The sequence below is a fragment of the Lacerta agilis genome, chromosome 4 (genome assembly GCF_009819535.1).
Source record: "Lacerta agilis isolate rLacAgi1 chromosome 4, rLacAgi1.pri, whole genome shotgun sequence".
NCBI lineage: Eukaryota > Metazoa > Chordata > Lepidosauria > Squamata > Lacertidae > Lacerta > Lacerta agilis.
In genome coordinates, this window is record NC_046315.1 from 35,958,820 (window position 1) to 35,985,944 (window position 27,125).

At 43.1% G+C, this 27,125-nt stretch overlaps 1 protein-coding gene across 1 annotated transcript; it reads left to right on the top strand.

Moving 5' to 3' along the window:
- Positions 1–725: 725 nt before the first annotated feature.
- Positions 726–26,289, top strand: TMPRSS7 (transmembrane serine protease 7). Its single transcript, XM_033145873.1, has 18 exons — positions 726–776; positions 2,682–2,883; positions 3,995–4,125; positions 6,630–6,697; positions 6,984–7,177; positions 8,964–9,002; positions 11,140–11,368; positions 12,420–12,550; positions 14,958–15,070; positions 16,946–17,052; positions 18,637–18,773; positions 19,948–20,055; positions 20,150–20,260; positions 21,171–21,287; positions 23,088–23,265; positions 24,066–24,334; positions 25,360–25,496; positions 26,119–26,289. The coding sequence occupies exons 1-18, from the start codon at positions 726–728 to the stop codon at positions 26,287–26,289; spliced, it is 2,493 nt and encodes an 830-aa protein (XP_033001764.1).
- The last annotated feature ends 836 nt before the right edge of the window (positions 26,290–27,125 follow it).

Here is a 27,125-nt window from a genome sequence, read left to right on the forward strand (position 1 = left end):
GATGTGTGTGCACTGCATCATGTGATCAATTATGTGGGGCAGGGCTTTCCTGGGCCCCCACAATACTTTATTCAAGATGGCATCTTTGATGCAGTGGTGGGTTTCCCAGTAGGCAGACTAAGCACTAGCTTAGGGCACCTACGAAGTGAGGGCACGGGAAAAAAGGAGGTTTTAAAAAAAAAAGAATTTAACATTTGATATTTCAAAAACAACAACATTGAAGTAGTCGTCAGAAACGGAACTTTTGTGAGACTTCCTTACACTCCATTTCCTCTTCTTTCCCCGCTATTCTGTTTTAATTACTTTTAATTACTTATCCTTGCCTAAACCAGCAGGCACCCTGAGAGGTGCTGCCATTGAAAGGTGTCTAAGGCTTGCTGCTAACCATGTGAAAGTGTACATAATATACAAATACAATATTTTTTATGTAATATAGTATTAGGAAGATAATTTCAGCAGCCAAATTTGGAGTCCAGTGCTGCTTGATAATGTTTTGTTTCTTTTGAAATGTTCACAGCAGCAGCAGCAGAAAAGGGCAGATGAAATTACCAATGGAAATTCTTCGATGTAAATTGATGCCACCCCAGGAAAGTCTGCTTTGACGGGTGTTACCAGTCCTTCTTCAAACATAGTTTCTAACAGTCCTTGGCAGTAGATACCTGCAGCTCTCGGTGTGCGAGTTCTGTTTATTTGTTTGCTTGCTTTAAAAGAATCAGCCTCCCACAATGGACGAACAAGGCAGTGACAGACCTGCTAATCCTGAAGATGAATTAAGTGTAAGTAAGTAAACTTTAAATGCACTGCAATATCGTGCCTGGTTTGAATACCAGTGTGTTCCGTTTATCATATACTTGCTGAACCCATGAACTATGAAAGCGATATCTGGGAATTAACTGGCGCTGTCAGTGCTGTAGCTGATTTTAACTCTGTTTTCTTGTGTGAAATATGATGTGCATTTATTTGCATGCAATTGATAGGGCACAAGATCAGCCCTTGAGAGCTGATGGCAGATCTGCATCTGGAGGTGGAGTGAAGTTCTGTTAAAACTTATTTCATTCCTGGGTGCAATTTTTGAAAAACAAATCAATTAATTATACAGCATATCTAAATATAGTTCGCATTCAGCTAGTTGGCATAGTAACTGTTATCCTGGACTGCTGACAGGTGGTTAAAAGGAAGAGAAGGACTTAAATAATTCAGTGTTCTGTGATACTTAAATTGCTTTATTAATGGGAATGAATTCTACAATGCATAATCAGAGCTGGCACAAGCGAGGGGGCGGGGAGACACATTGTTCTTTAACCGATTAAAGGAATAATTTGAGATACTTAAATTGTAACAGTCAACTATGAAATTTGCTGCTCTGGATGAAGTAACTGTGCTGAAAATGCACTGTTCTGCTGCTTATGTCTGACCAAATGATGCAAGGAAAAACAAGAACTTCAAAAGAGTTTATAGTCCCTGTGAAATATTTAAAGGGAGAAAGGGTTGACCAGGAAAAACGTGAAACCCCATTAACATTATTTGCTTTATATCCTGCCCTTCTTCACAAAGAAGCACAGGACACTTTGGATATGGGAGATGGTCCTTTTTGAACTGAGTGTTTCAATAGCAAAAAGGTGCTTCTTTGATAGTGGGGAAAATTGAGCAGTAATGATAGTTGATGTCTGGTGGCTGCTATGTACTGACTCCACCTAACCCACTTGGGCTGGAAAGAAACGCTTTGTGCTGTAGCCAGCAAAGTAAAGGGAGGGGGAAGCAGATGTGGCATTATTTGCACGGATTTATAAAATAATAATAATAATAATAATAATAATAATAATAATAATAATAATAATAATAATAATAAGTGTTGTTGTTCAGTCGTTCAGTCGTATCCGACTCTTCGTGACCCCATGGATCAGAGCACGCCAGGCACGCCTATCCTCCACTGCCTCCCGCAGTTTGGCCAAACTCATGCCAGTCGCTTCGAGAACACTGTCCAACCATCTCATCCTCTGTCGTCCCCTTCTCCTTGTGCCCTCCATCTTTCCCAACATCAGGGTCTTTTCCAGGGAGTCTTCTCTTCTCATGAGGTGGCCAAAGTACTGGAGCCTCAACTTCAGGATCTGCCCTTCCAGTGAGCACTCAGGGCTGATTTCTTTAAGGATGGATATGTTTGATCTTTTTGCAGTCCATGGGACTCTCAAGAGTCTCCTCCAGCACCATATAATTGGAAGTAGTATTTACAAATTGTAAGTAGCAACCTTAGTGCTGCATATGTAGGGTGCTTCAAGCCTATCACTTCACCAGATTCCAGATTATCACCTCTGCTGATTGTGTTGAAATTCTTTGCTGCTGGTATGTTTTTTTATATAGTGCACCAAGGACACACTACTAAAATAATAAACAGACCACGAGAAACAGTTTTAGGAGTGTATGGTGGTCCTAACTGAAAAGTAAGACTCATTGAGATTTACATTTGCGTAAGCATTCCGGGATTGTGTGGGATATCACAACTGCTGTGGCATTTTGATGAAGCAATAGAGCACTGAAAAGTCACTCATGACCACACCGACGGCTGAAATGGCAGGCAAGGCATACCATTCAAGTGTGGAATGAATATGTCTGCCTTTGGGAAATGCTGAATTGAGAGATCCTGGACATTTATCTATGTGATTCTTTCCCCCTCTTTGATTAAGGTATCAAATGTATCCGTACAAATGGCAGATTCAGAAGAGAAGTGGGAAAGAATTGCAAGGAAACTCAATAGGTCAGCAAAATCAAAAAGGAAAGCCAAAAGAAACAAGTCTCTCTGGAATTTTCAAAATAAAATCATCCTGTTTACAGTGGTCCTCTTCATTGTAGGTGTTATCACTTGGACGTTATTGTGGCTCTTCATTGGTGAGTTTCTGTATCTGTTGCCTGGGCAATGCTTTATAAGGCCTTTTCCCCATATTTACATTTAAAGAACACCCATAGAGGTATAAACAATGCTCTAGAAAATCGTTTTCTCTTATGTTGCTTTTTATTGGCTTTAGAAAAAGATTTCCTATTTACAATGGAGGCTGTTTTTCTCCTTCAGAAGATGTGTATGCTGGAATGTCAGTTAAAAGAGAATCCTAGCAACATCTTGGAAAACCTGTTCCTCAAAGCCCAACAATTAACTAGATATAGGAGAGTAGTCTGGATGAGAATTTGTTTCTATAGGGTGTGCACCCACAGCTCCAAAGTTGGAGGAAGGTCTCCATTAGCTGTTCTTCTTCTTAATGAATTGTCCTCCACCATAACCAACCCAAACCCAAGTTTTTGTGTGTGCTTTATGTGATTTTCTGTAAATGCATTTCTTCCTTGTTTTGCTTCATGATTGAGACTGAGCTATTGCATTATTTTTCTGGCTCTATAGTGAAAAACTTTTTAAAGGGCAAAATGTTAATATATTATTATGTAGTGAAATTCCAACTTATTAAGGAAAACCTGGTTATCGTGGGGGGCGGGTCTATTGGCTAGTGTCTGTGCCCTTGACAAGATACTTCCCCCAAAGCAGTTTACTCATTTTTAAAATAAGTGTTCATTATATGTAAGGATGGACACACACATGAATAGTACTTAGTCCAAAAGATAAGGCAACAACTGATCCACTATTCCGATTGCAGGACTTGTGTGCAAGTCTGCACAGACTATCATTGTGTGCTACCTGGTTGGTGTTGACCCATATCAGAACCTTCTTGGTAGCAGTTCTCCATTTGTGAGATGCCTTCCCTGGTGAGGTGCATCTGCCTCCTTCATTATTAACATTAAGGAAAGTTTGAAAAACATTCCTGTTCATCCAAGTGTTTGATGGCTGCAAGATACTATTCCTGGCAACCTCGACATTATTATGATTAGCTATGAGGATACGTTACTATTTTAAACTTTGAAAAATGTATTGTTTAGATGCTTTGCTGTGCTCTTTTTATTGCCATAATGAAAAAAGGAAAAAAATAAAAATAACACTCACCCTTTTGTTTTACAGTTCAGGCAGAAAACAAAGATGCACTGTATTTTGTTGGATTATTTCGTGTTGCCAACATTGAGTTTCTCCCAGAGTATCGGCAGAAGGAATCCAGGGAGTTTCTCTCTGTTGCACAGAATGTGCAGCAAGTGGTAAGGAAAAAACTCCAACCCTTGTGTTCCACATTATCACCAAAGCATATGCAATAATCAGCTGGTTGTGTGGACCCAGCAATCCTTGCCTTTTGTAGTGTGTCAATAAAGGGAGATAACACATTCTGGAATTTTCTCTCCGTGTCGTATTTGCAGTACCATAGAAAGATTCCTGCTGGATCAGGATGAAGGCCCAGTTAGTCCAGCATCCTGTTCTCACAGTGGCCTGCAACAGAACTCTCCCTCCTGGCGTTTCCTAGCAACTGATATTCAGAGTAATACTGTCTCTGGCAGTGGAGGTAGAACATAGTTATCATGGCTTGTAGACACTGTTTGCCTTATCCTCCATGAATTTGTCTAATCCTCTTTTATAGCCAAGTTGATGGCCATCACTACAATGCCACAATGTCATGTAGTCTTCCCAGGGAAAACAGAGAGAGAGAGAGAGAGAGAGAGAGAGAGAGAATAATAGAAGTGTATAGCTGACCCTGAGGGTCACCAATCCAACCCCTTGCTATGCAGGAATCTCAACTAAAGAATCCAGGGCAGATGGCCCTCCAACCTCTGCTTAAAAACCTCCAAGAAAGGAGAGACTCTAAAAAGTTTCAAGTGAGTCCATTCCATTGTCAAACAGCTCTTACCACCAGAAAGATCTTCCTCATGTTGAGTCAGAATCTCCTTTCTTATAACATGAATCCATTGGTTTGGGTCCTCATCTCCAGAGCAGGAGATAACAAGCTTCTTCCATCCTCCATGTGACAGTCCTTTAGATATTTGAAGATGGCTATCCTATCTCCTCTCAGTCTCTTAGCCAGGCTAAACGTACCCAGCTCCCTCAACCATTCCTCATAAGGCTTGGTTTCCAAACCCTTGATTGTCTTGGTCACCCTCCTCTGTGCATGTCAAGGATTGTCAATAGCCTTCTTAAGTTGTGGTACTCTGAACTGGACACAGTACTCCAGGTGTGGTCTGACCAACACACACATGCAGATAATGTACCCTCCTTATACTGAGTCAGACCATTGGTCCTTCCAGCTCAGTATTGTCTACACAGATTAGTGGCAGCTGTCCAGGATTTCAGGCAAGAGTCTCTGCTAACCCTCCCTGGAGATGCCAAGGATTGAACTTCAGACCTTCTGCGTGCAAATCAGATGCCCAGCCACTGAGCTGCAGCCTTAATGTGGCTTCTTGAAGGAGTACACGGATTTCAAAGAACTAAATGCAATAGAAAGAGGGAAGTGGAAGGGCACTGCTGATGGGTGGGGGCTCAATAGTTGTTGGAATTTGGTACATTCTCTCCAATAATGAGTGCTTGAAATGGTGCAAAGGAGCAAAGGCATGAATCTCAGTATTTCACGAATATACAAGATGTGTCTGTGTGCATGAGTTATGCTGCACAGTCACTATCCAGTAGGTCCCATGCAACTTGTACAGCCATATCCCCAAAATAAATGGGTGTTGGTGGACTGGATGGCTCAAAACTAACTGACCAAACTTTCGAAACAAAATAGGAAATTCTTTCCAGTAGCACCTTAGAGACCAACTGAGTTTGTTCTTGGTATGAGCTTTCGTGTGCATGCACACTTCTTCAAACTTTCAGCACTGTTTGCTGGTCTTCATTGTATTTCCCCTTTCTCTTAACTCACTATCTCTGTTATTTATTGATTATTGACTATTCACTGTGCACTGGAAAACCAGCCAAGAGCTGGAAGAAAAACATGATTCCCAGGGAATTCCGTATGCTTTACATTGAAGATGCACCTGTCTCTCAATCTGAGTCTTCTGATTTATTGTAATCATGGTGCTGTCTTGATAGAATTGTTTTACTGCATATTTTATAGATGTGCATATTTTAATTTTTAATGAGATTGATTTATTGCATAGTTTAAATATGGATGCTTATATTTTAATGTTTGTATAACTGGGTGGGATTTTTTTGTGTAAACTTGCTTAGAAGTCTATATTGGCATTAATGTGAATAATACAGTCAACAACTTAAATAACTTATTGTAAAGGTACCATAAATCTCCAGTAGTCCCTCCTTCAAAGCTGAGAATGATATCCTTGTTATAAATAAACAGGGCTGCTGAATCTGCTGTACTGCAATTCTCAGGGCAATTCTCAGGGTGCTTCCAGACTGTCACTATTTTGGGGCAGGATTCAATCACATACAGACAAATTCAGGTTAAACAACTAAAGTTGATTTGAAAGTCTTGCGTAACCTATTTCCTTCCCCAAAAGATCAACTCTTTTGTGATAAGAAAAGGAATGGGGGGATGTACCAGAAACTGTGGGGTAACGCCTCCTTGACACAACATTGTCTAACCTCCCCGCAAAGAAATTAGAATAAATGCTCATTAAACAGCCAACATTGTCTAATTGCCCTGCAAAGAAATCTGGATGAATACTCAATAAGCCAGTGATCTGGAAGTGCCCTCAGCAAGATTAATTTTAATTTAGTCTGTGTGGGATTGCCCAACCATTCTGTGCATCTTCTCTTTCAGATGAACTTGGTATATACCAAATCTACTTTCTCCAAATTCTATAAGCAATCCATTGTCTCAGATGTCAGGTGGGACATATTTTCCATTTCATTTGTGGCTGGGGGTCTTAGCGAGAAATAATGTCGTGTTGCAGCATTTACTATCCGTGTATTGTCTCTTGTTGCAAACCTAAAGCCTCATCACATGTGACAAATCCAAACACAGAAAGCACCCCCATGTCCCATAAAGTATCTGACATTTTAAAAATGTTGGTACATTAAAACAACAACAACTGTGATGAGAGAAGCTATAGATTTTCAAGCACCTGAGTCTCAGAAACGCCGTGATGTAATTTCCTTTTTCATTTGATTTCAGTAACAACAACAATGGGGGTCTTCTTGTCCATTTCTGGATTGTGTTTGTGGTGCCACAGGCTAAAGGCCAAGTGTTTTGTGAAGACTGTGTAGCTGCTATTTTAAAGGACTCAATTCAGACAAGCATCATCAATCGAACCTCAGTAGGGAGTCTTCAAGGACTTGCTGTCGATATGGACTCCATTGTGCTTAGCGGTTGGTATTCCTTGGCACTTGCTATTTTTCCTCTGAAGAAAGTGAACCTTTTGACACAATTAATAGCTTGAAAGAAACTCGAATCCATAACTTTTGCCTCTGAAATACTGGTAATCACCTCATGGAACGGGAAAAATAGAATTGCTATGTGGAGATCTGAAATGGGCCTAATGGTGCTAATCCAATTTTCGCTCAACCGGGTGATGGTGATAATTGGATTTATGTCCATTTGTGTTTATCATGAATTGAGGCCATGTGTCATTGGAATGTCCTCCCTCCTAATGACTTTCCTATAGAATTCAATCTATTCATATAAGAATGTGGTCACGTGTCTGTTTTGATATATATGGTAGAGTGAGGTGTCTACTTCAGTCAGCTAGTTATTGATAGGGTTGTGCACAGTGCCCCTGCCTGGTCTAATTTGGGCCTCCGGGATCAAGCCAAACCAGGGAAACCTGCCCTGCCCTGGATTCAGCCCCAAATAAATTAAAATACTCTCATTAAACATACGGCGAGGAGAAGCACTGGGGAAGGAGATACTGCATCTCCACCCACTTAAACCAAGAGCATGGGGGTCCCCACCTGCAGGGTGCTGCTTTGCAAGTGGCTCTGCTAAGGGGAAGGAGCTTGTGAAGAAGCACCCTGAACTAAGGTTACCAGATGTCCCCATTTCTACAAATCAGTCCCCTGACAAAATCCACCCCCTTCAACTGAAGTTGAAAAGTGTCCACGGATTCATTGAAAAAATCTTACCCTGAACCCCACAGGCTGGAATCCTTAACTCAACAGAGTGAAGAATTAATGTATTATTTTTACCACCACCAGGGAGAAGTCAGAGGCGCTCCTGGGATTTTCAAGCTCAGGTGGTTGGCCTTGGGACTATTATCTTACCTTGCGGTGTGGGGTGGCTGGGTGCTTTAAGCAATAAGAAATATTTTCAGCCAACCCTATCTGGAGTTCCAGAGTGAAACCAGCTGGCAGGATCCCATATCCCTCTCCCTGCAAGTTCATTGCAATTCATGTTAAGTCTTTTCTTCTGAATAAAATCCTGGAAAACGTCCTTTCATGGTGGCTTCACAAATTCACACAAATTATTGTCATATCAATAGGTGCTTATTCTCAAGTTCCAAATTAACACTGCAATGCAGTGCAATCTCATATTGTGTGGTGGTTACATTCCGGAGGTGGCACTTATATGCCAAAAATGTGTATACTTCAACCAGCCCTTTGGCGCTACCCAGTGTGAGCATCCTTATCTTTCCAGAGTTGTACACCATGTGGGCCTTGCCTATTCCCCAAGCAAGGCAGAGAGCTTTTACCAGGCTCTGGGATGCTCTCACGACATCTCGTGGGACTGTTCAAGCTCCAGCAAGATATCACAAGTGCATCCTAGAGCCCAGTAAGTCTGAGAGCTTAAATGCTCTGAGAAATAGTTCAGTCAGTAGAGCATGGGACTCTAAACCTCAGGGTTGTGGGTTCAAGCGGCACACTGGGTGAAAGATTCCTGCATTGCAGGAGTTCGGACTAGATGATCCTTCTGATCCCTTCCAACTATGCTTCTGTGGTTCTTTCTGCACTGAGAAAACCCTGCACAGAAAGAGCATTTAAGCTCTCTGCGTTCCGTGCATGTCATTTGTGTGATTACTACTGGCCAGACTTCAGCCACTTCATGTTGAAATCGCACATGTTAAATGCACATAGGTTGTGATCATACTGTATTACATTCATATGTTCCCTGCTGGTCTAAATATGTGCAGAGTCATTTGTATTTTCTCCTCCCATGCAGTTGGGCTTCGATCAGATTACTCTTCAACAACAGGAACAGGTACATGACTGAGTTTTTTAAAAAACACATTTTCCCATTTAACATATTTCAAAATGGGAAACGTATATTATGTGGCGAAAATTGAATCCTGCCTGTATCTGCATCATCTTCTACAATGTAAGCTTTGTACAGGGCTAAACATGGGATCTGTTGGGTAATTTAGCATTTAGATCATGCTTTTGAATGTTCAAAGATGTAATTCTTACAACAACCTGGGAGGGAAGTCAGTATTGGGAAATGCTCCCTATTTCTCTGGGAGATAATGAGTTTCAGAAGGAGACACTACCAGGGTTTGGGCTTTCTTTAGAGGAGGGGTTTGTGATATTTTAAAAATATTTTGTTTGCAACTGTATAAGTAGAGAATCAGCAGGGACAATTAGTGTGTACACTGATACCAGACAGCAGAAGTGCAGCCCTCACATCAGATCTCCCAAGACGCCAAGATGGTCCTTATTTCACAGCTAGAGACAAGGGGAAAATTTACCTTCAAACCATTATGCAAACCTAAGCACAGTTATTATTCAAAATCCACATTGCACATCTTTGATGTGGTTCTTCAAGCAAATAATGTGTACAGAAACGTGTTTATTAACAGGAAGTATAGATAAAAATGCATATATTCATGAAAATATATATAATATGCATTATATCAGGACAGTTGTTTGCAAAAAGGGAGACATCTGCACTAAAATGCTGCCACATTTTATTGAGAGGTTTTTTTAAAAAAAGTAATTTGATGCAGAAATATGGAGAATTAAACTTAAGACTGGAAAAATGAGAAACTGAAATTGATAGATTTGGCCATTCCCGCTAGCAGCTTCTTCTTCTAGGTCTGCTTCTTTCAATCTGAAAATGGCTTTTATTCCTCTACTCACCCACTCTCCCACACATAAATTCACACCACACAGCTCTCTTTCTGTCCTTCCCTCTCCTCCCATCTCGTTGTTTCCAGATGACCTGTTTACTGAATATTCATTCTGATTGTTTGCACAACTTTGTGGGAACGGCAATTCTTTACTGAGTGCTCGTTCTGGTTTGTGGGGAGCAAGGCCGGCCCACATGTGAAGCAAAGTGAAGCAACTGCTTTGGGTGGCAGGATCCTCAGGTGACAAAATTTATTGGTCTGGCCCTATCTAATACACTCTCTCTCTCTCTCTCTCTCTCTCTCTCTCTCTCTCTCTCTCACACACACACACACACACACACACACACACAGCTCCTTTGGTGTCTTCCCCTCCAATGCATCTCCTGGCTGTTGAAGTAAGAGGCAGCTGTCAACCTGGTTTGCTTTTTGGAATGGGGAGATAAGGATTATCTTATCCTTGGCCTCAGGCAGCAAAATGTCTTGGGCGGTTCCTGGTGGGGAGGTTTTATGATGTCACATCAAGCAATTATTATCTCACACTTTTCAGTGCCTTTTCCCCTGTCACTTTTCAAAAGTCCATTAAAAAAAAAAGTGGTTGCAGCTATTGCCTCAGGTGGCTGAATTCCCATGGGGGCGTCCTTGTGGACACCCCACCTACCCTGCAACCTCTGCCACCAATGTCCTGCGATATCTCTCTGAAATCACATGAAACTTGGTTTTAATATCTGCTTTTATTGGCATTTTTAATCTATATGATGTATTTTTTTTTTTTTTTGCAAACTGCTTAGATTGAGCGACATTTAAATCCAGTTAATGTTTCTTTGTTTTTTTAATACAGTGGTACCTTGGTTCCCAAATGGCCTAGTTAATGAACAAATCGGCTCCCGAATGCCGCAAACCCGGAAGTAAGTGTTCCGGTTTTGCAAACATTTTTTGGAAGCGAATGTCTGTTTCGGCTGTCGGCATTGTTTCCGGGGCCAATCAGCCAATCAGAAGCCGCGCCTTGGTTTTTGAACGTTTAGGAAGTCGAACGGACTTCCAGAATGGATTGAGTTCAAGAACCAAGGTACCACTGTACATAAATACATTTTTTTTGGGGGGGGGGCTTGAATCCAAAATTAAATAGGCAAATCTGGTTGTAAATGTCAGTAGGATCAATTGATATTTTATCAGTGACATGTGAAAAATATTATCTTGCCTCTCCGTAAAGCTTAAGCGTTGTCGTTTACCAAGCATTGTAATCTCCATGATACTAATTGCCATTTACTGTAGGTTCAAGTTGCATATATGATCTGCACGCAGACCGGCTGCACCAGCACTTTCCATTGGACATTTCAACAACATCTGGAAGGATGATCTGCTATTTCAAACTGATTGCATTGGTCGGCTACTTAATCCGCCTCTCCGTAGCATCCATTCAGATTGAAGCAGACAATTGCATCACTGATTCGTTGACCATTTATGACTCCCTGATGCCAATCAAAAGTAAGATACTGTATCGGTAGGTATGCCTTTTCAGTACAATTTCTTTGGTTTCTGCAAGCAGAAAAAAAGTTTATTTTTTAAAAAAACAAAAACAAAACAAACATGTGTATATTAAACTTGTCCACTGGCAGCCACTGTAGATTCCTTAACAAGGTATTGCTTGCTAGCAGTATGTTGCTCCTAAAAGCAGCTTGCAGACCAAACTTATGGGAAGACCCACAAAAGATTGTGTTGCAATAATCCTACCTCAGTGTTATCAGTCCACCTGGGAGTCATTTGGAAGGAAGGGCAGGATAGATTGGGGCAGGGGTCCAAAAGTCATGTGATTGGCAAACATCTTGTCCACGTCAGGGCCATCTTAAGCTTATCTGGCGCCGTGGTGCAAATAACCCTCCGGCGCCGGCGCCCCCACATTTCCCTCCCGGTGGGCAGCGGCTGGAGGGCATGGGCAGGACTGAGGCTGGCGACGCTGGACTCACGCTCCGCTGGGCAGGGCCAGGCGTGGCAGGCACCTGGAGGGGGTGGCCCGACGGGCATGATGCTGCCAGCTGGGGTCCGCCTCTGTCTCTGCCTCCGCCTGCTCGGCCGAAGTGGCTGTGTGGCGCTGCTGTCCAGGGAGCCCGGGCTGCCACACCGAAGGGAGGCTCGCCACCGGCTTCCCCGCGATGGCGCCCGCAGCCTGAGAAGAGGCGGGTGAGGGTGGCGCTGCCGGCGGGGCTGGAGGGCGGCTCCTCTGGCAGGGAGGAGGTTCCGGGCATGGCGCGGCATGGCGGAGGCACCCTCCAGAACTTGGTGCAGTGGTGCCTCACACCATTAGCCTCTATGGTTAAGACGCCCCTGGTCCACGTTATTGAATTGCATTAACTGATTGAAGCAGATTGGGCTTTGAACACCCCTATAGGATCTGCTGTGGCAACGGTATCAAAGTCTAACATGAGTTTACTATCACAGTTACTGTGGCTTCCTTAAACTATTGGCTAGGTAAAGGGCCAAATCTAGTAACGAGGCTAATGATGCATTATAATTCCCATACTTTCTACACATGAAGGAAAATCAATTTGTTTCAGAATTTGTGAACCAACCAATTCATTCCTGTCTTTCGTTTCTACAAATAATTTGATGCTGGTTACTCTGAAGTCCACGCAAGTGAAGAAAGTGAAGGAATTTCATGGGTACTTTGAGATCATCCCACAAGAAAGTAAGTGTTCTCATTTGTTAAATGTGGAAACTCCACCTGTAGACTCATCATTAGTTGTTGTTGTTTATTGGTGGTTCATTGTATGTGCAGTTTTGTTTTTGTTTTTAATGTATTTTTATTAAAGATTTTCTTGGTTTACAAAAGTATGTGTAATCTCTCTCTCTCTCTCTCTCTCTTTCTAAGTTACATTTTTTACAGATCAGTTTTGTTTGTTGAGACATTAGGAAGAAAAGGGGGAGAGAGGTGGAGGGGGAACATTGAGTTTCTATTTTACTTATTATATGTGGGGTTTTGTGTCAGCGTCGCTTGTACAAGTTCTTTGCTATTCACTTGGTGGTGAGAGAGGTTGGGGTTGGCCTAGCCCTAGGGTGTGGTTGTTCATTTGTGGTTGGCTGTGGTGATCTTTGTTTTCATGTGTGAGTGGGGTGGGTGGGTGTTTTGGGTCAGGTTAGCCATATTGATTTGTATGCTGTTGGTGGATTTTTGTCATTGTCTTGTTGGGCTGTGTATGTGATGAAGGGGACCCATACCGGGGTGAAGGCTTCTTCTTCTATTTGTCCCTGTGTCAGTTTAGTTAAGTTTTTCTCCCTGCCATCAAAAATAGCACACATCCTACATCAGATAAGTGAGGCCTGCCTGAATTTATGTTTTCTGTCACCTTTATAGCATTTCTCTCTTTCATCTTTTCCATGTAGAAAGAGCCTAACTTCAGCTCTTTCTACAACCAGTTGTTTGTTTACTTGCTTCCCAATGTCTTCAGTCTCCAGGGCTGGCCCAGCTGTACAAGTTAATCCAAGTAATTGCATGGAAGGACAGTTTATTCAGGTGCCAGTGCAACAGCATGTAATCTAAGAACTGCACCTCAGCATCTTCTGTGACCCTGCAAGGGATTCTGGGGTCTCAGATCATGCAGTGCATCTCTGCAGCATGGAAAATGCCTTGCTGCCCCAACCATTTGCAGATACCACAACGTGAAACATCAGTTGCATTTTTATTATAGAAATAACCAGTATCCCTTTTACTCCATTATGCCAGTAGATGGAGTAGTTGTCAAATACACATATGACATGAGATGGTTGTTTCACTGTAACAAAGGAATATAGGAGGCTGCCTTGAATGAAGTCAAACCTCTGATTCATTTACTTCAGTATTGTCTTCACTGACTGACAGTGGCTCTCCAGGATTTCATACAGGGGACCTTCCTAGACCTACCACAAACTGAATCTGGGATCTTCTGCATGTGAAGCAGGGGCTCTGAGTGATGGCTCTTCCAAAACTATTAGGGGCATTTCAAAATAACAAAGGTCATTATGTCACTGGAACCACGTATATATTTTTCTTGTTGACATGCTTCCCCATTATGGGTCCTTGTGGTCCATTTCACCCTTTTCTCTTTATCTGTCACATCTTTTTCAATAGGGACAATAGGGATAGTTGTTGGGTCAGTGGGACAGACTGGGGATGCTCTTGGTTAACCACCCACCCAGTTGCCCAATGACCACCTTAACCAAGCTGTTGGAGGTGGTCTCCATGATTATAGTTCTGCATGACTTCTATATTCATGCCAAGGCTGCTATCTTTAGTTCAGCTTGGGACTTCATAGCCTCCATGACAATCAGGGGACAGAACAACACACAAGGCAGGGCATGCACTAGACTTAGTCTTCACTTCAGGGCAAGTGCTGGAGATAATGTTGGAGGGATGGAACTGATCTTTTTGTCACAGTTAGATCACTGGTAAAGTTTGGGCTTGCAACATCAGTATACCCCCATAGGGGTGGGCGACCAATTCAGATGGTCTCAGAGACTTACAGAATCTGATCTGGGGGATTTTCCAGTAGCCATATCTGATTATTCTTTTGAGGACCTAACTTCACTGTGGAATATTGGGATGGGGAAGACAATTAACACAATATCCACAGAGTGCCCTGTCTGACACTGCAAAGCTTGCTGTGTTCCTTGGTTTCCCCAAGAACTACAAGCAATGAAGCAGGCGGATGATGGCCAGAGCAGAAGTGATGCAATTTCTGGTGTGAAGCCAACCACATAGGGGTTAGAAAGCACAACCACATGCACCACGAAGTGACACTGGTAGCAAAAAAGACCTACGTCTCCATCATGTCCTCAAGGAGTCCTCCATATGATGAAAAAGCTGATATTGCTTTCCCTGGTTAATTTTTATGCACCTTGTTTTGTGTCTGCTGTTTACTATGTTTTGCCTTGTTTTCATTGTTCACCGCCCTGAAACATACTGTATATAAAAAGGCAGTACAGAAATCCTAAAACAAACAAAGTATTACTTAAAAAGAAGAAAGCCATACAGGAAGGAATGACTCTTCTTCTTCTATTGGCTGATTCTTGGTTTCCAGATTGTGCAATAATATGAAAATGCATCTTCCTTTTCTCAGAATGCGGGAAAGCTATACTGGCATTGGGAAGTCCTCGGTTTGAAGGGAGAATCATGAGTCCTTATTACCCAAGTTACTACCCTCCAAAATGCATTTGTACGTGGACTTTCCAGGTAATTTTGAAACCCCATTGTGCAGGAGTTTCGCAACTGCCCTTTGGTGTGTTTCGTGTCTGTTGGAAACAGGGCTCTATGTCTGTCAGTCTCTCTTTGGTGAGATGAAGTTGCAAGATTCTGAGCCCTTTGATCTCAGCACAAAGCTTGGATCTCTCTCTCTTTGTGGGTCAAGTAGCTGTAGTGGGAGATGAAAGGTTCCCTTGTGAGGGGATGGAAAGCTGCACTTCCTCTTAGCCACTGCCAGTCTGACCTCTTTCCCAAAGCTCTGAGGAGCTGGCATCTGAGCTGCAGCAAGCGCTGCTGCTCCCTGTAGCCTGGCACAGGGAAAACAAAAAGGGCTAATGCTGTGATGAGGACCCTGTGGCCAGTTCTGAACCAGCAGCATGTTAGTGCTTAAACTTGGGTTTCAGTGCTCAGAACTGGAAGCCCTTATTCACAGCTGAAGGGAACCTTTCATCTCCCACTACAGCTGTATCAGACCTTGATGTTGCTACTCAGTGGGGAGAACAAAGTTACAGGGAACCAGGCAGAGGGCCTTCTCAGTAGTGGCTCCCGCCCTGTGGAAGGCCCTCCCATCAGATGTCAAAGAAATAAACAACTATGTGACGTTTAGAAGGCATCTGAAGGCTGTTTTGGGAAGTTATTAATGACTGATGTTTATTTAATGTATTTTTAATCTTTTTACAGGTGGGTAGCCGTGTTGGTCTGCCATAGTCGAAACAAAATAGAAAATTCTTTCCAGTTTCAGTGTTTCAGTGACTTCTGTTTCAGTGTATCTGAAGAAGTGTGCATGCACACGAAAGCTCATACCAAGAACAAACTCAGTTGGTCTCTAAGGTGCTACTGGAAAGAATTTTCTATTTTTTAATCTTTTGTTGGAAGCTGCACAGAGTGTCTAGGGAAACCCAGCCAGATGGACGGGCTATAAATAGCATCATCATCATCATCATTATATAAGATCATAAGCAGGCTCCTGCTGGATCAGGATAATGACCCATCCAGTCCAACATCCTGTTCTGACAGTGGCCACCAAGTGTATACAGGAAACCTACAAGCCAACAATGGAGGCCACACATGGCAGCTTCTGAGTGAGAATGGTGGCACAGTGCGTGACGCCACCATGCATGACATCCTGACATTATACGTGTGATGTCATGACGTCAGAGGAGCCGGGGTGAAGCCGAGCACAGCAGCAGCGTATTAGCAGCACAGCTTCAATGGCCATGGCTTCTCCTGCTCCTGCTGTCACCACCAGCCTGGAGCTGCTTCCAATCTCCTTCCCGTCTGTGGCAGGAGGAGGAGGAGAAGGAGCCAGAGCATTGAGGCTTCACCATGCTTGGCTCTGTGTTCAGCCTAATTGGGAGGCCTTTTGGAGGGCTCGGTGCCCTCCCAAAAAATATTTTGGGGCCCAAAAGGGCTCAGCCCCCAGGAGATGGTGTCCCTAATGGAGGTAGAACATTATTCCCCATGAACTTTTTAAATTTTATTTTAAAGCCATCCAAGTTGGGAGCCAACCATACATATTGAGGGAGAAAATTCCTTAGTAGACGTTCTGTGCCTAGTTTGTCAGAGCCTCCACCCAAAGCATACTGCAGTAATAGCCGGGTGATTTTTGTCGAGGTAGCAAATGTTAACACACATTTAACCTACTGCAGAATGCAGCTCTCATAAGATGTGTTTCCATCTTTATATTGTTACTGGTTTCTGCATGAATCTTGATAAGCTCTGGGACAAGTGAAACCCTTGCATGTATCTTATAGTAGGAGGAGGAGGAGGAGGAGGAGGAGGAGGAGGAGGAGGAGTAATATCAAGCTGAATTGTCCACACTTGTTAAATATATATATAAATGTATCCCTTATTTCCTGAAAACAGACTCCCCTGAGAAATCTTGGCATAGCGCTGAAATTTCATAATTATACTATCAGTGAAAAAAGCATTAAAGGCTGTGAGCATGGATGGTGGAAAATTAATGAACACATGTAAGTATATGAATATAGGCTATATATTCTCAAGGAGGTAGGCAGCAGATTGACGAAGTTGTCATAGCAGGTGGTCATGTGATAATTACATCACCCTGATGGCCTTTATTTTAATGTACACGGCAAGATACAAACTGTTCTCATTTGCTTCGTGTTCGTTCTTCAGCATCGTTTGGATACGAGGTATCCTGTCTAGCTTGTGTCAATTGTAGAATGGGGAAGGCTTTCCAGTTCAAGGCAGTAGCTGATGGTGTAGTGAAACAACAGTGCTTACCTGACCTACCAGCAGTGAAGTCACTGCTGCTTACTGGGAGGGAGAGTGGGAGAATTAAATGGTGGAGAGGTTGGTGCTGAGCGAATACACCAGCAGGAGCTCTGTATTGACTCAGCTGATGTGTTTGCTCAGCTCGGACCTCCCCAGCACCTTGCCCCTCCTACTCTCCCTTGGCTTCCAGTAAGTTGTAGCTACTCTACTGCCATAAGGTAACATAAATGATGACACACTGCCTGCTACTGGCCCAAGGGCCACATTCCTTTCTGCGTAATGCCCTGAGGGCCACATGCCACTGATGAGTTGGGCAGAGGCAAAAGCTGGAAGGATATCATTCTCCATTCAAGTTGACATTAAGCCCAGATATTTATAGCAACAAATACAGAACATGGTGGGGTGTGTGTCTGCGTAGAAATGTATAGCAGCACCCTAAATTATTTGACCTCAGAAACTTGTGAACATAGGAAAAATACCTAATGATGCCATTTGTCCATTGGCCCAGGACTGTGTACTCTGAGTGATAGCAACTTTCCAGGCCAGGTGTATGGAGAGAGATGCTTTGCATTATCTACTGCCCGGCTTAACCGTGGAGACAATTAGAAATTTAACCTGCAACCTTTTGTATGTGAAGTACATCCTCTGTTACTGAACAAATTCCCTGCCCTAAGCATACAACAAACATACAACCTCATATTAAAATACTGAGATCACATAAGAAAGCTTTACAGAGAAGCCAGCAACCTATGAACCACTTTGTTTTGCCATGTAAAAAAATGGCGTCATCTGAACAAATAGATTGATTAGGATGGCAGGGTTATGTTTCACAAACAATGGCCCAAACGATACGCTCCAGATGCCAATTTTAGTTGTGTCATTGCCACAATGTCCAATGAAAGGGGCTATCAGATACATCAGTGGAAAGGCAATGGGCAGAACAATTATTTCCACCTGTACAAATTTCCTTTGGGTGAAATTCGATGTATTATTCAATCAGCACAAGCATTTTTGCTACATTGACAGAACAGCCTCTCCTCTCCTTCCTCTGTGTGCTGTTCTGTCAGTTCTCTTGACCCTCCAGAGTGGATTTGGGTGAACTCATTGGGGTGCACATAGAAGGAGAAGAGGATGGGAAAAGCCCAGTTGTGCTAGCAAGAGTTGAACCCTACTCTTACTCTTTTGTACAGATGATGATTTTAGCATGCAGTTGTTAAAAACATTGAGGAATTCAAATATACTACAACTACGACTGTTCTTGTCTTTTAGTAATGAAAGATGTTCCATGCCCCACAAGTTAACATACATTCATCCCACAGGTATTGCGGTTATTACATTGATCATCAAACAATATTCCGAGTTGCAAGCTTTGCAGTTAACGTTGAGTTTCAATGTAGTTCCAAAATTTCAGAGCAGCCACTGCTTGTAGAATATGGAAGCTACAATATCAGCCAACGTAAGACTGATTTTAACTTTCCTTTATAGCTTTTGGAACACCACCTGAATGCATCTTTACTAAAAAAATACTGGAAGCCATCTTTGGCATGCAGGATAATGCTGAATTTTTGCATGAAGACCAGGCAGCTATAAAATGAAGTGCCCCCCCTGTTTTCTACTTTCTATCCAATAGTTATCCACATTTCAGCTATATAAGCTTGATGTGACATGGATTTAAGAACATGTGTATAAGATGGCAGCCGCTCCTATTATTATTTTTAAAAAGCATGACTTCCTAATGCACGCTAAGCAACATGACTTGCTAAATATGCTGAAATATGAAATTGTAACAGATAGATCAGACTTCCCAAACCTGGTGCCTTCCAGATGTTTTGGACCACAACTGCAATCATCCCTAACCTACAGAGTTGACCTGGCTGGGGTTGATGGAAGTTGTAGTCCAAAATATATGCAGATCACCAGACTAGGGAAAGCTGAAATAAATTATACCTATAAATGATTTGGCAACTCAGCTATTGAGTTAACCCTTCCTAGTAGAGCATGGCATGAGATTGAGATGTCTCCTTGTATGCTATCTTTCTTAGACTACCGGTATACACCTCAGCTTTGACCAGTATCTTCTTTTCCTGATAAATTGGTAGTTTTAAATTCATTATAAGAAAAGGCACTGCATTTGAAAAATATCAGATGGTGAAATGTTTAATGAAATATTCATGACTGCAGTGCAGAATTTGTGTTGCTCTTACCTTACTTTGGAGGTGCCCAATCACTCTACAGATCATCTCACCATAGGTCTGCACTCTGCAGCCTTCCCAGTTCCCCGTGCTTTGGTTAAAGCCCAGGGGAAGGCATCATGAAGTAATTCCTTCTAAGAGATTTAAAGATCATGAAGTTCAGGCAGCCAGGAATGCAGCAGAGTTACTGGGCAAATGTTTACTGGAAAGAGACATGCACACATACCACACTTCGACACCTCACAATGCTAAGGTCGGCTCAAAGCCACCACACCTACAAACATTCCACAGAAATTCTCAAGTGCCCTGAGAATGTGGCAGGAAAAGAAAACTTTTGAGATAGTTGAGAGCAGGCTTCAGCACAGTATAAATGTAAGAGCCAAAATTACCAGTACTTTGAAAACTAGAGGTCATAATTGTTTCCCCTCTTGCCTTCAGCTTGTCCACTTGGATCTTTTGAATGCCACACAGGTTTATGTGTTCAACAAACTCGGCGCTGTGATGGGATCAATGACTGCTTTGATGAAAGCGATGAGCTCTTTTGTGGTTAAGTATCCATGGCAGATGAGCCCTGAAAATATTATGACCACTCTTTAAAGTTACCTTTCTTAGTGACTTGCTGCCTTTCTTCTCGTTTTAGGTGTTCCCAAACAAAACTGTAACACCAGCTTCCTAACACAGCACCACTCCCTTTTCTGTGATGGAATAAATGACTGTGAAGATGGCCAAGACGAACGACACTGCACCGAAAGTGAGTCCCACCCCATTAAAGTTGTTAAGTGCAACAGTTTCACCTCACAAATTGCTCATTCTAGTTATTGTAGTGATCCACAATACTTTGGGCTTGATACCAATTCATGACCATTATTTTTAGCTCTGATTTTTTTTTCTAATCAAGAGAGGAGAAAGATCTGTTGAACAGGCTGCTTTTCATTCATGCAACCATTGGATACAACCCTTTGCCTCTGGCTTAAAAAAAACACCAAGTAGTGGTGTCAAAAGTGAGCTGGTAGCACCTCGTCTGGATGTGAGCCTTTTGTGAAACTGAATGTCGGAAGATTCAGGGCAGATGAAAATAAGTCCTTCTTCACAGAGCACAATTAAAATCTAGAATTCACTACCACAACATGCAGTGGATAGCTTTAAAAAAGGATTGGACAAATTTATGGATGATAAGGCTATCAAAGTCTAGTAGCCATGAGGGCTATGTTCTACCTCCACAGCTGAAAGCAATAGGCCTCGGCATACCAGTTTCTGGGGAACACAAGTGGGGAGAAGGCTATTGAGCATCAATAATGTCCTACTAGTGAGATTCTGATAGGCATCTGGTTGGCATTTGTGACAATTCCCCTCACAGAGCTACAATTCTCAGAATTCCCACTTTGTGCTCCAGGCCCAACTATCCCTGGCACTTGTCTCTTGGAAGTTTGCTCAGGCAGGTGTGCTCAGGCAGAATAGGGATTGACCATTAAACCATTTCGAGAATTGTACCTCAGTGAGGGGCATTGGGGTCTCATAACAACTCTCAACACACTTAACAAACTACAGTTCCAAAGGTTCAATGTCTGAGCCAGTGCTGAATCGTTTTCATTTCTTGGATGAAAAAAATGAATAAAACAGAAACTGCTGAAGCATGTATTTTGTCGCTGGTTCTTTTTCAGGCATTCCGTGTACCAACAATACATTTAAATGCAGCAATAATATTTGCTTCAGGAAGCAGAATGCAAGATGTGACGGGATTGTAGACTGCCTTGATCGAAGTGACGAAAACAATTGCAGTAAGTCTGATCAAGGCTGCAATCCTTAAAAAATGCTTACTAGGACAGCCCTTCCTAATGTAGCATCCTCCAGATGCTGTAGGACTACAGATCCCATCAGTCTGCAGCATGGCTAATGGTCAGTGATGATGGGAGTTATGGTCCAAAATAACTGTAGGTTGTAGAAAGCTGTGCTACAGAATTATGGTGCGTCAAATACACTGCATTGCATTCAATGGTCCTCTGCTGCACTCCACCTCCAATCTGTTTCAGATTTTGAGGGTGGGGGTGGATGGGACAGGAGAGGGAGACAAAGTTCCATTGCATGCATGGAAGTCCCTTGCACAGGGGTGTAGTGTGGGTTGGCGGTGCCCGGGGTGGCGCGAGTGTTGTGCCATCCTGTTGGACTGGGCAGCGTTCAGTCCCTTCACCAGCCAGAGCCTAATCAAGGGAGTCTCTCCTTGCAAACTAGCCCCAACCTGGGAGCAGAGATAAGGCAGAGAATCTCGAAGCCATTGTTTCATTGATTCAGATTAACTAGCTATCAGTTGTTGGGTAATATTCTGAGAATATTTGAAAAGGATCACAGGTGGCTTCAATAACAATGTGGGCAGAAATTATAGTCAAAGCTGATGTGTGCAGGCATGGGAACATGACTCATAAGAAACACTCAGCTGGGATGTTCACATCTGAATGGGGAAGTCACATCTCCATTTAAAAACAGAAACAAAAGCAGCTTTCCGGTTCACGTGAATTAATGGCTTCATTTTTCAAAGCTGCACATGCTTCTCCCAGCCCATGCACACTGCTCTGTACAACACAATAGGTAATCATTAGCATATTTTAGTCCATAGATACTGAAAGATACCTTAGGCCATGTCAAACTGCTCATTTAGCTCATGATAGTCAACTCTGACTGCCAGTGGTTTTCGAAGGTCTGAGGCAGAGGTCTTTCACATCCTTTGCTTTCAGATGCTTTCATTTAGAGATGCCAGGGACTGAACCTGGGAAGCAAACTGAAGCTATGGGAGCTCTTCTTGCAGCTGAATGTAAATAGATTATGGTGCTTGATCCACCACAGAAAATTCCTAGGCCTAACTAACAGCTGCATGAATTAATCTGCAAATCCTCAATCCCTAATAATAAATGAAGATCTTAAATCAGTATAGAATCAGAGATAATGACATCTACCATTTGCATTACTTACCAGTGGTCTCTGTAAGGTAATCAAAGTGTCACTGGGTCTCTGCCCATCTAAGACATGCAGCTTCTACTGCAGGAAACAGGACTTTGCTTATCTCAGTCATTTCCCCCCCCCCCAATGTGATAAAGGCCAATGAATGATGTGCTACATGGATTCCCATCCCTAACTAGGCTCTCATTGCACCAGACACAGGTTTGCATAACAAATCCAGAGGATATTGTGTCGGCCCCTATACAGACAGTGGGGACTTCCAACTTTTTTTTCCTAATGGCAATTGTACACAGTGTTTGAAACTTGGGGAGAGTTTTTTAAAAGTTGTGTGCCCCCATGCAAGGGCCTTGTGTAAAACAAAAACATAAGTCAGAAACCCTCCTGTGCATAAATAAACCCTTAATTTGCACCTGAAGGGATCCTTTGAATCAAGACCACTGTCATGTATTTCCTGGCACTCCAAATAGGCAGACCTCAGTTTGCACACGAACTAGTTATATTTAGAGTGCTCAAGTTCAAAAAGATTAGTTAACAGATCATCCAATTAACTGTATTATTGGAAAATCAGTATTCCGCCATGGCTGCTACCACAAGGGAAATGTTGAACTGTTAACCTTCTTCCAAAGGCTGTGGCAGCACTAAATACCGCAACATGCCCCACCGGATTGTGGGGGGGCTGGATGCCCACGAAGGTGAATGGCCGTGGCAAGTCAGCCTCCATTTTGCTGGAGTTGCTTACTGTGGAGCCTCTGTGATATCAAAGGAGTGGCTTCTCTCCGCTGCCCATTGTTTTCAAGGGAACAGGTGAGTAATTAGAAATCCCTTCATCCATAGCTTCTCCTTTCTCATAACTCCAAAGTAGTGGCATGTATGGGATGGACATGGAGCACAATGCGCTCCTTCTTCTCCTGTTAATTTGTAGCAGTCAACCATGCAGCGCAATTATGAGATTTCCAATATGCAGCTTGAAAAATATCCTGGCCTCCCTTGGCATATGCAAAGGGTCAGTGCACAAGACTGCCTACTGCTTGGCTTTTCCAATATTCACCCACTTCCATCTGTCCAGGGCAGATCCCTGCTCAGGGCCCACTTTGTGCTCCAGGCCCAACTACCACTGGCACGTGTCTCTTGGAAGTTTGCTCAGGCAGGTGTGGTCCTTGGCTGAACAAAATTCCCCACTCCCATCTTAGTCCCACAACCCTTGTTTAGATTCCTCCGTTGCATACCCTTCAACATCCCCCTGAAGAAAACAGAGGCACAAGGGCATGGTACCAAAAGATCCACATCTTCTGGTGCTGTGCCCTCGCCCGAGTCCGTTTACTCACACAACAGTGTGGCACCACTGCCAGTTCATCCCTGGGACATTCTGGGCAGCGGTGAGCGGTCAGTAGACCAGGGGAACTAGTCTAGTCCTCTAAATTTTCCCCTGGCACCTCCTTACCAAAGCCCAGAGTTTCTGTCTGGCTTAGGGAAGGAGACATGATGCTCTAACGGTTCACAATTGGTGTGTGTGTGTGTGTGTGTGTGTGTGTACTCCAGAGTTTCCATACCTTGTTCTGGAAGTCTGGTTACTGATGCTTGCATGATGATCTGCTTTCCTTAAGGTTATCTGATCCTAGAATATGGACAGCTCATTTGGGAATGCGCACTCAAGGAAAAGCCAAATTTGTCTCTACTGTGAGAAGGATTATTGTGCATGAGTACTACAACAGCAGGAATTATGACTATGACATTGCCCTGCTGCAATTAAGCACACCGTGGCTGGACACAATGAGGTGGTTAATTCAGCCAATTTGCCTGCCTCCCATCACACACAGAGTTCACACTGGGGAGAAGTGCTGGGTAACAGGATGGGGGCAAAAGCAAGAAACAGGTGAGCTTCCTGCTCCTTTTTGCCAACATGCCAGGAATTGCAATGAGAGGTTTTTTTTTGTTATGTTTAGCACAGAGTTTGTATCTGTAACATCAATGCATAATCATATTTTCTCAAAACAGATAATGGATTAGGTGACAAAGCAGAAGCAAAGAGAGTCCGTGTGGTGTCATGGTTTGAGTGCTAGACTCGGACTTGGGAGACCAGGGTTCAAATCCACACTCAGTCATGAAACACACGGGGCCATCCAGTGCCTACAGCCACAGCCACAGGGTTGTTGTGGGGATTAAATGAGGAGGGGCGAGAACCATATATGCCACCTCAAGCATCTTGGAGAGAAAAATGGGATATAAATGCAAAAAAATAAATAAAAAGTGACTTGTTTTGCTCATTTTAAGCATCATCTGAACTTTGGCAAGCAAGGTAGAACTTTCTGAAGGAAGCATCAGCATTGTGCCATCCATGCCAGGGATCCTATAACCCTTGGACTCCAACTCCCATCTGTCCCAGCCAGCACGGGAAAGGGTCAGGGATGATGGGAGTTGTAGTCCAACAATACCTGGAGAGCCACACGTTCCCTGTCACTGACATGCTTTCTGTAATGGTTCTACTGGTGATGATGGATTATGAGGGCATCAACGTAAAAAGAAGCCCTTTTTGTCAGCCTCAGTTGGCTACCTGCAATATGAGGACGGTAATATTCACTTACCTCACAGGATTATTGTAAAGATCATTGAAACAACAAGCGCTGTTTTGATCCCGCTAAACTCATAAATAATAACAGTAACAACAATAAGAACTAGGACAAAAACCAACATCACCTTTCTGTGGAAGAGAACCCCATTTCAGTAGAACTTACTTTCTATACATAAGATATATAAATAAAGACGTTATTGGTTTTCTTAGATTTGATAAGAGCCAGGTTTAGTATACTGTAGTTGCTATAAGGATTGCTATCTGGATCTGGAATGAGAGATCAGGTACTAGAATATTATAATCTCTCCTAAATTATTAAACTTTTCCAGATGATGAAACCTCAGCAGTTTTGCAAAAAGCAGAGGTAGAGATTGTTGATCAAACACTGTGTCATTCAACGTATGGGCTTATTACAGCCCGCATGCTGTGTGCTGGGATGCTGTCTGGGAAAAGGGATAGCTGCAAAGTAAGTACCTTGCTCTCTCACATACTTGCCCCACTTACACTTGCTCACCACCGCTGCTTACTATTCCTCACCTCCACCCCCCAAAAATATTACCACTGTCTTTTGACTGCATTCCAGTTCAGGTCTGTGCTAAGAAACCTAATGACATTGGTCTCAACTGGATCTTATATACCCTCCCCTGACTGGTTGCGCTCCTGCAACCTGAGACTTCTCCTGCATGGAAGGTGCCACTGCTCTTCCCAATTCATACGTCTCCTGGTTCTGGGAGATGGGGGTGGGAGGGAGAAGATAGTGTGTCTACTGACCCATCTATTGGTTGAACAGCCTTTTCCTCTTCTGCCACATATGGTGCACCTTCCTCTATCTCAGACTGCCTTGACTCTTCTTCCTCCCACCCCCACCCTGGCTCCCACCTTGGGGGTGGCGCCAAACCCCATAAATAACTGGTCTCCCCTCCTGGGTCATTCCCCATGCCTCTGCCAGATATTCTTCAGAGCCCTGCCAGTCCCTGACACCTGGGGACAGCTTTTATCCACATTGGTAGATAATTGATGCTATCAACAGAAATGATCTGGAACAGCAAATTGTGTTGACTTTTGAAAACAATGTCTTTTTTTTTTAGGGAGATTCTGGAGGACCCCTATCATGTCGAAGCAAAAGTGATGGAAAGTGGTTCTTGATGGGAATCGTTAGCTGGGGCTATGGCTGTGGAAGACCCAATTTCCCTGGAGTATACACAAGGGTGTCAAATTTTGCTACATGGATACACAAATATGTGCCTTCAGTTTTTTAATTTAGTGGCAATTACACTTGAAACAGCTCTGAAATGTCCTCATTAAAACCACATTTACTACATGATTAGCGGTGTTTTCAGTTTGTCATTATGTCTGCTACACCCATGGCTTCAGAATGAATAGCACAACTACATGCTCAATAAGCAGAATTGTACAGAGGTCTTGAAAAGTCTAGGTTCCTTTCTCACTCTCAAGTGATGCCACAAAAACTTATTTTTTGGTATATTTTAAATGATTATTTGCATAAGATGTAGGGGGGGATATTTTTAAAAAACTACAACCCTAGGCATGTGTCAGGATGCTGTCAGCAGCTCTCGGCCGGTTACCCAAGAAAGTATAAAGACAGGGGAAAATTTCTTAGCGTCCTTTTTATTTCAATATTTACAGAGAAAGGCTATAGAACCCAGCCCCTTGGATAATGGCATTGTCCCGAGTGAATCTCCACCCCCGTCTCTTCCACTTCCTCATTTGTCACTTCTACAGGTGCTGCTATGTGCCCTCTGTCTTTGAACTCTTTGCTCTCCTACTTTTAAGGATCGCCGGGTTCTGGGAGATGGAGGGTCTGGGATACTTTCTAATGACACAATGTCAGCCAGCTGCTGCTCTGGTTCTGCCTCCTCCTCTCCTATTATTTCCCAAGTTTCCCCCTCATTTGCCTCTGAGCTGTTGTAAATCTATACTGTCTTCCTCTCCCTCCTCTCTGGAAGGGTCGGGATGGGGAGGCGCTCTCCACCACTTCTCCTCCTCTGCCCAGTCCCTGGCAGCATGACACAGGATGCCTGTGACTATTATATTTCCAGCATGCAACCACAGGGGTTGTAAAATATGGGGAGGG

Coding starts and splice junctions, on each gene's coding strand:
- TMPRSS7 (XM_033145873.1), top strand. CDS start 726: ATGGACGAACAAGGCAGTGACAGACCTGCTAATCCTGAAGATGAATTA. Junction 7,178..8,963: donor GGACTCCATTGTGCTTAGCG/GTTGGTATTCCT, acceptor CCTCCCATGCAG/TTGGGCTTCGATCAGATTAC. Junction 20,261..21,170: donor CGAACGACACTGCACCGAAA/GTGAGTCCCACC, acceptor GTTCTTTTTCAG/GCATTCCGTGTACCAACAAT.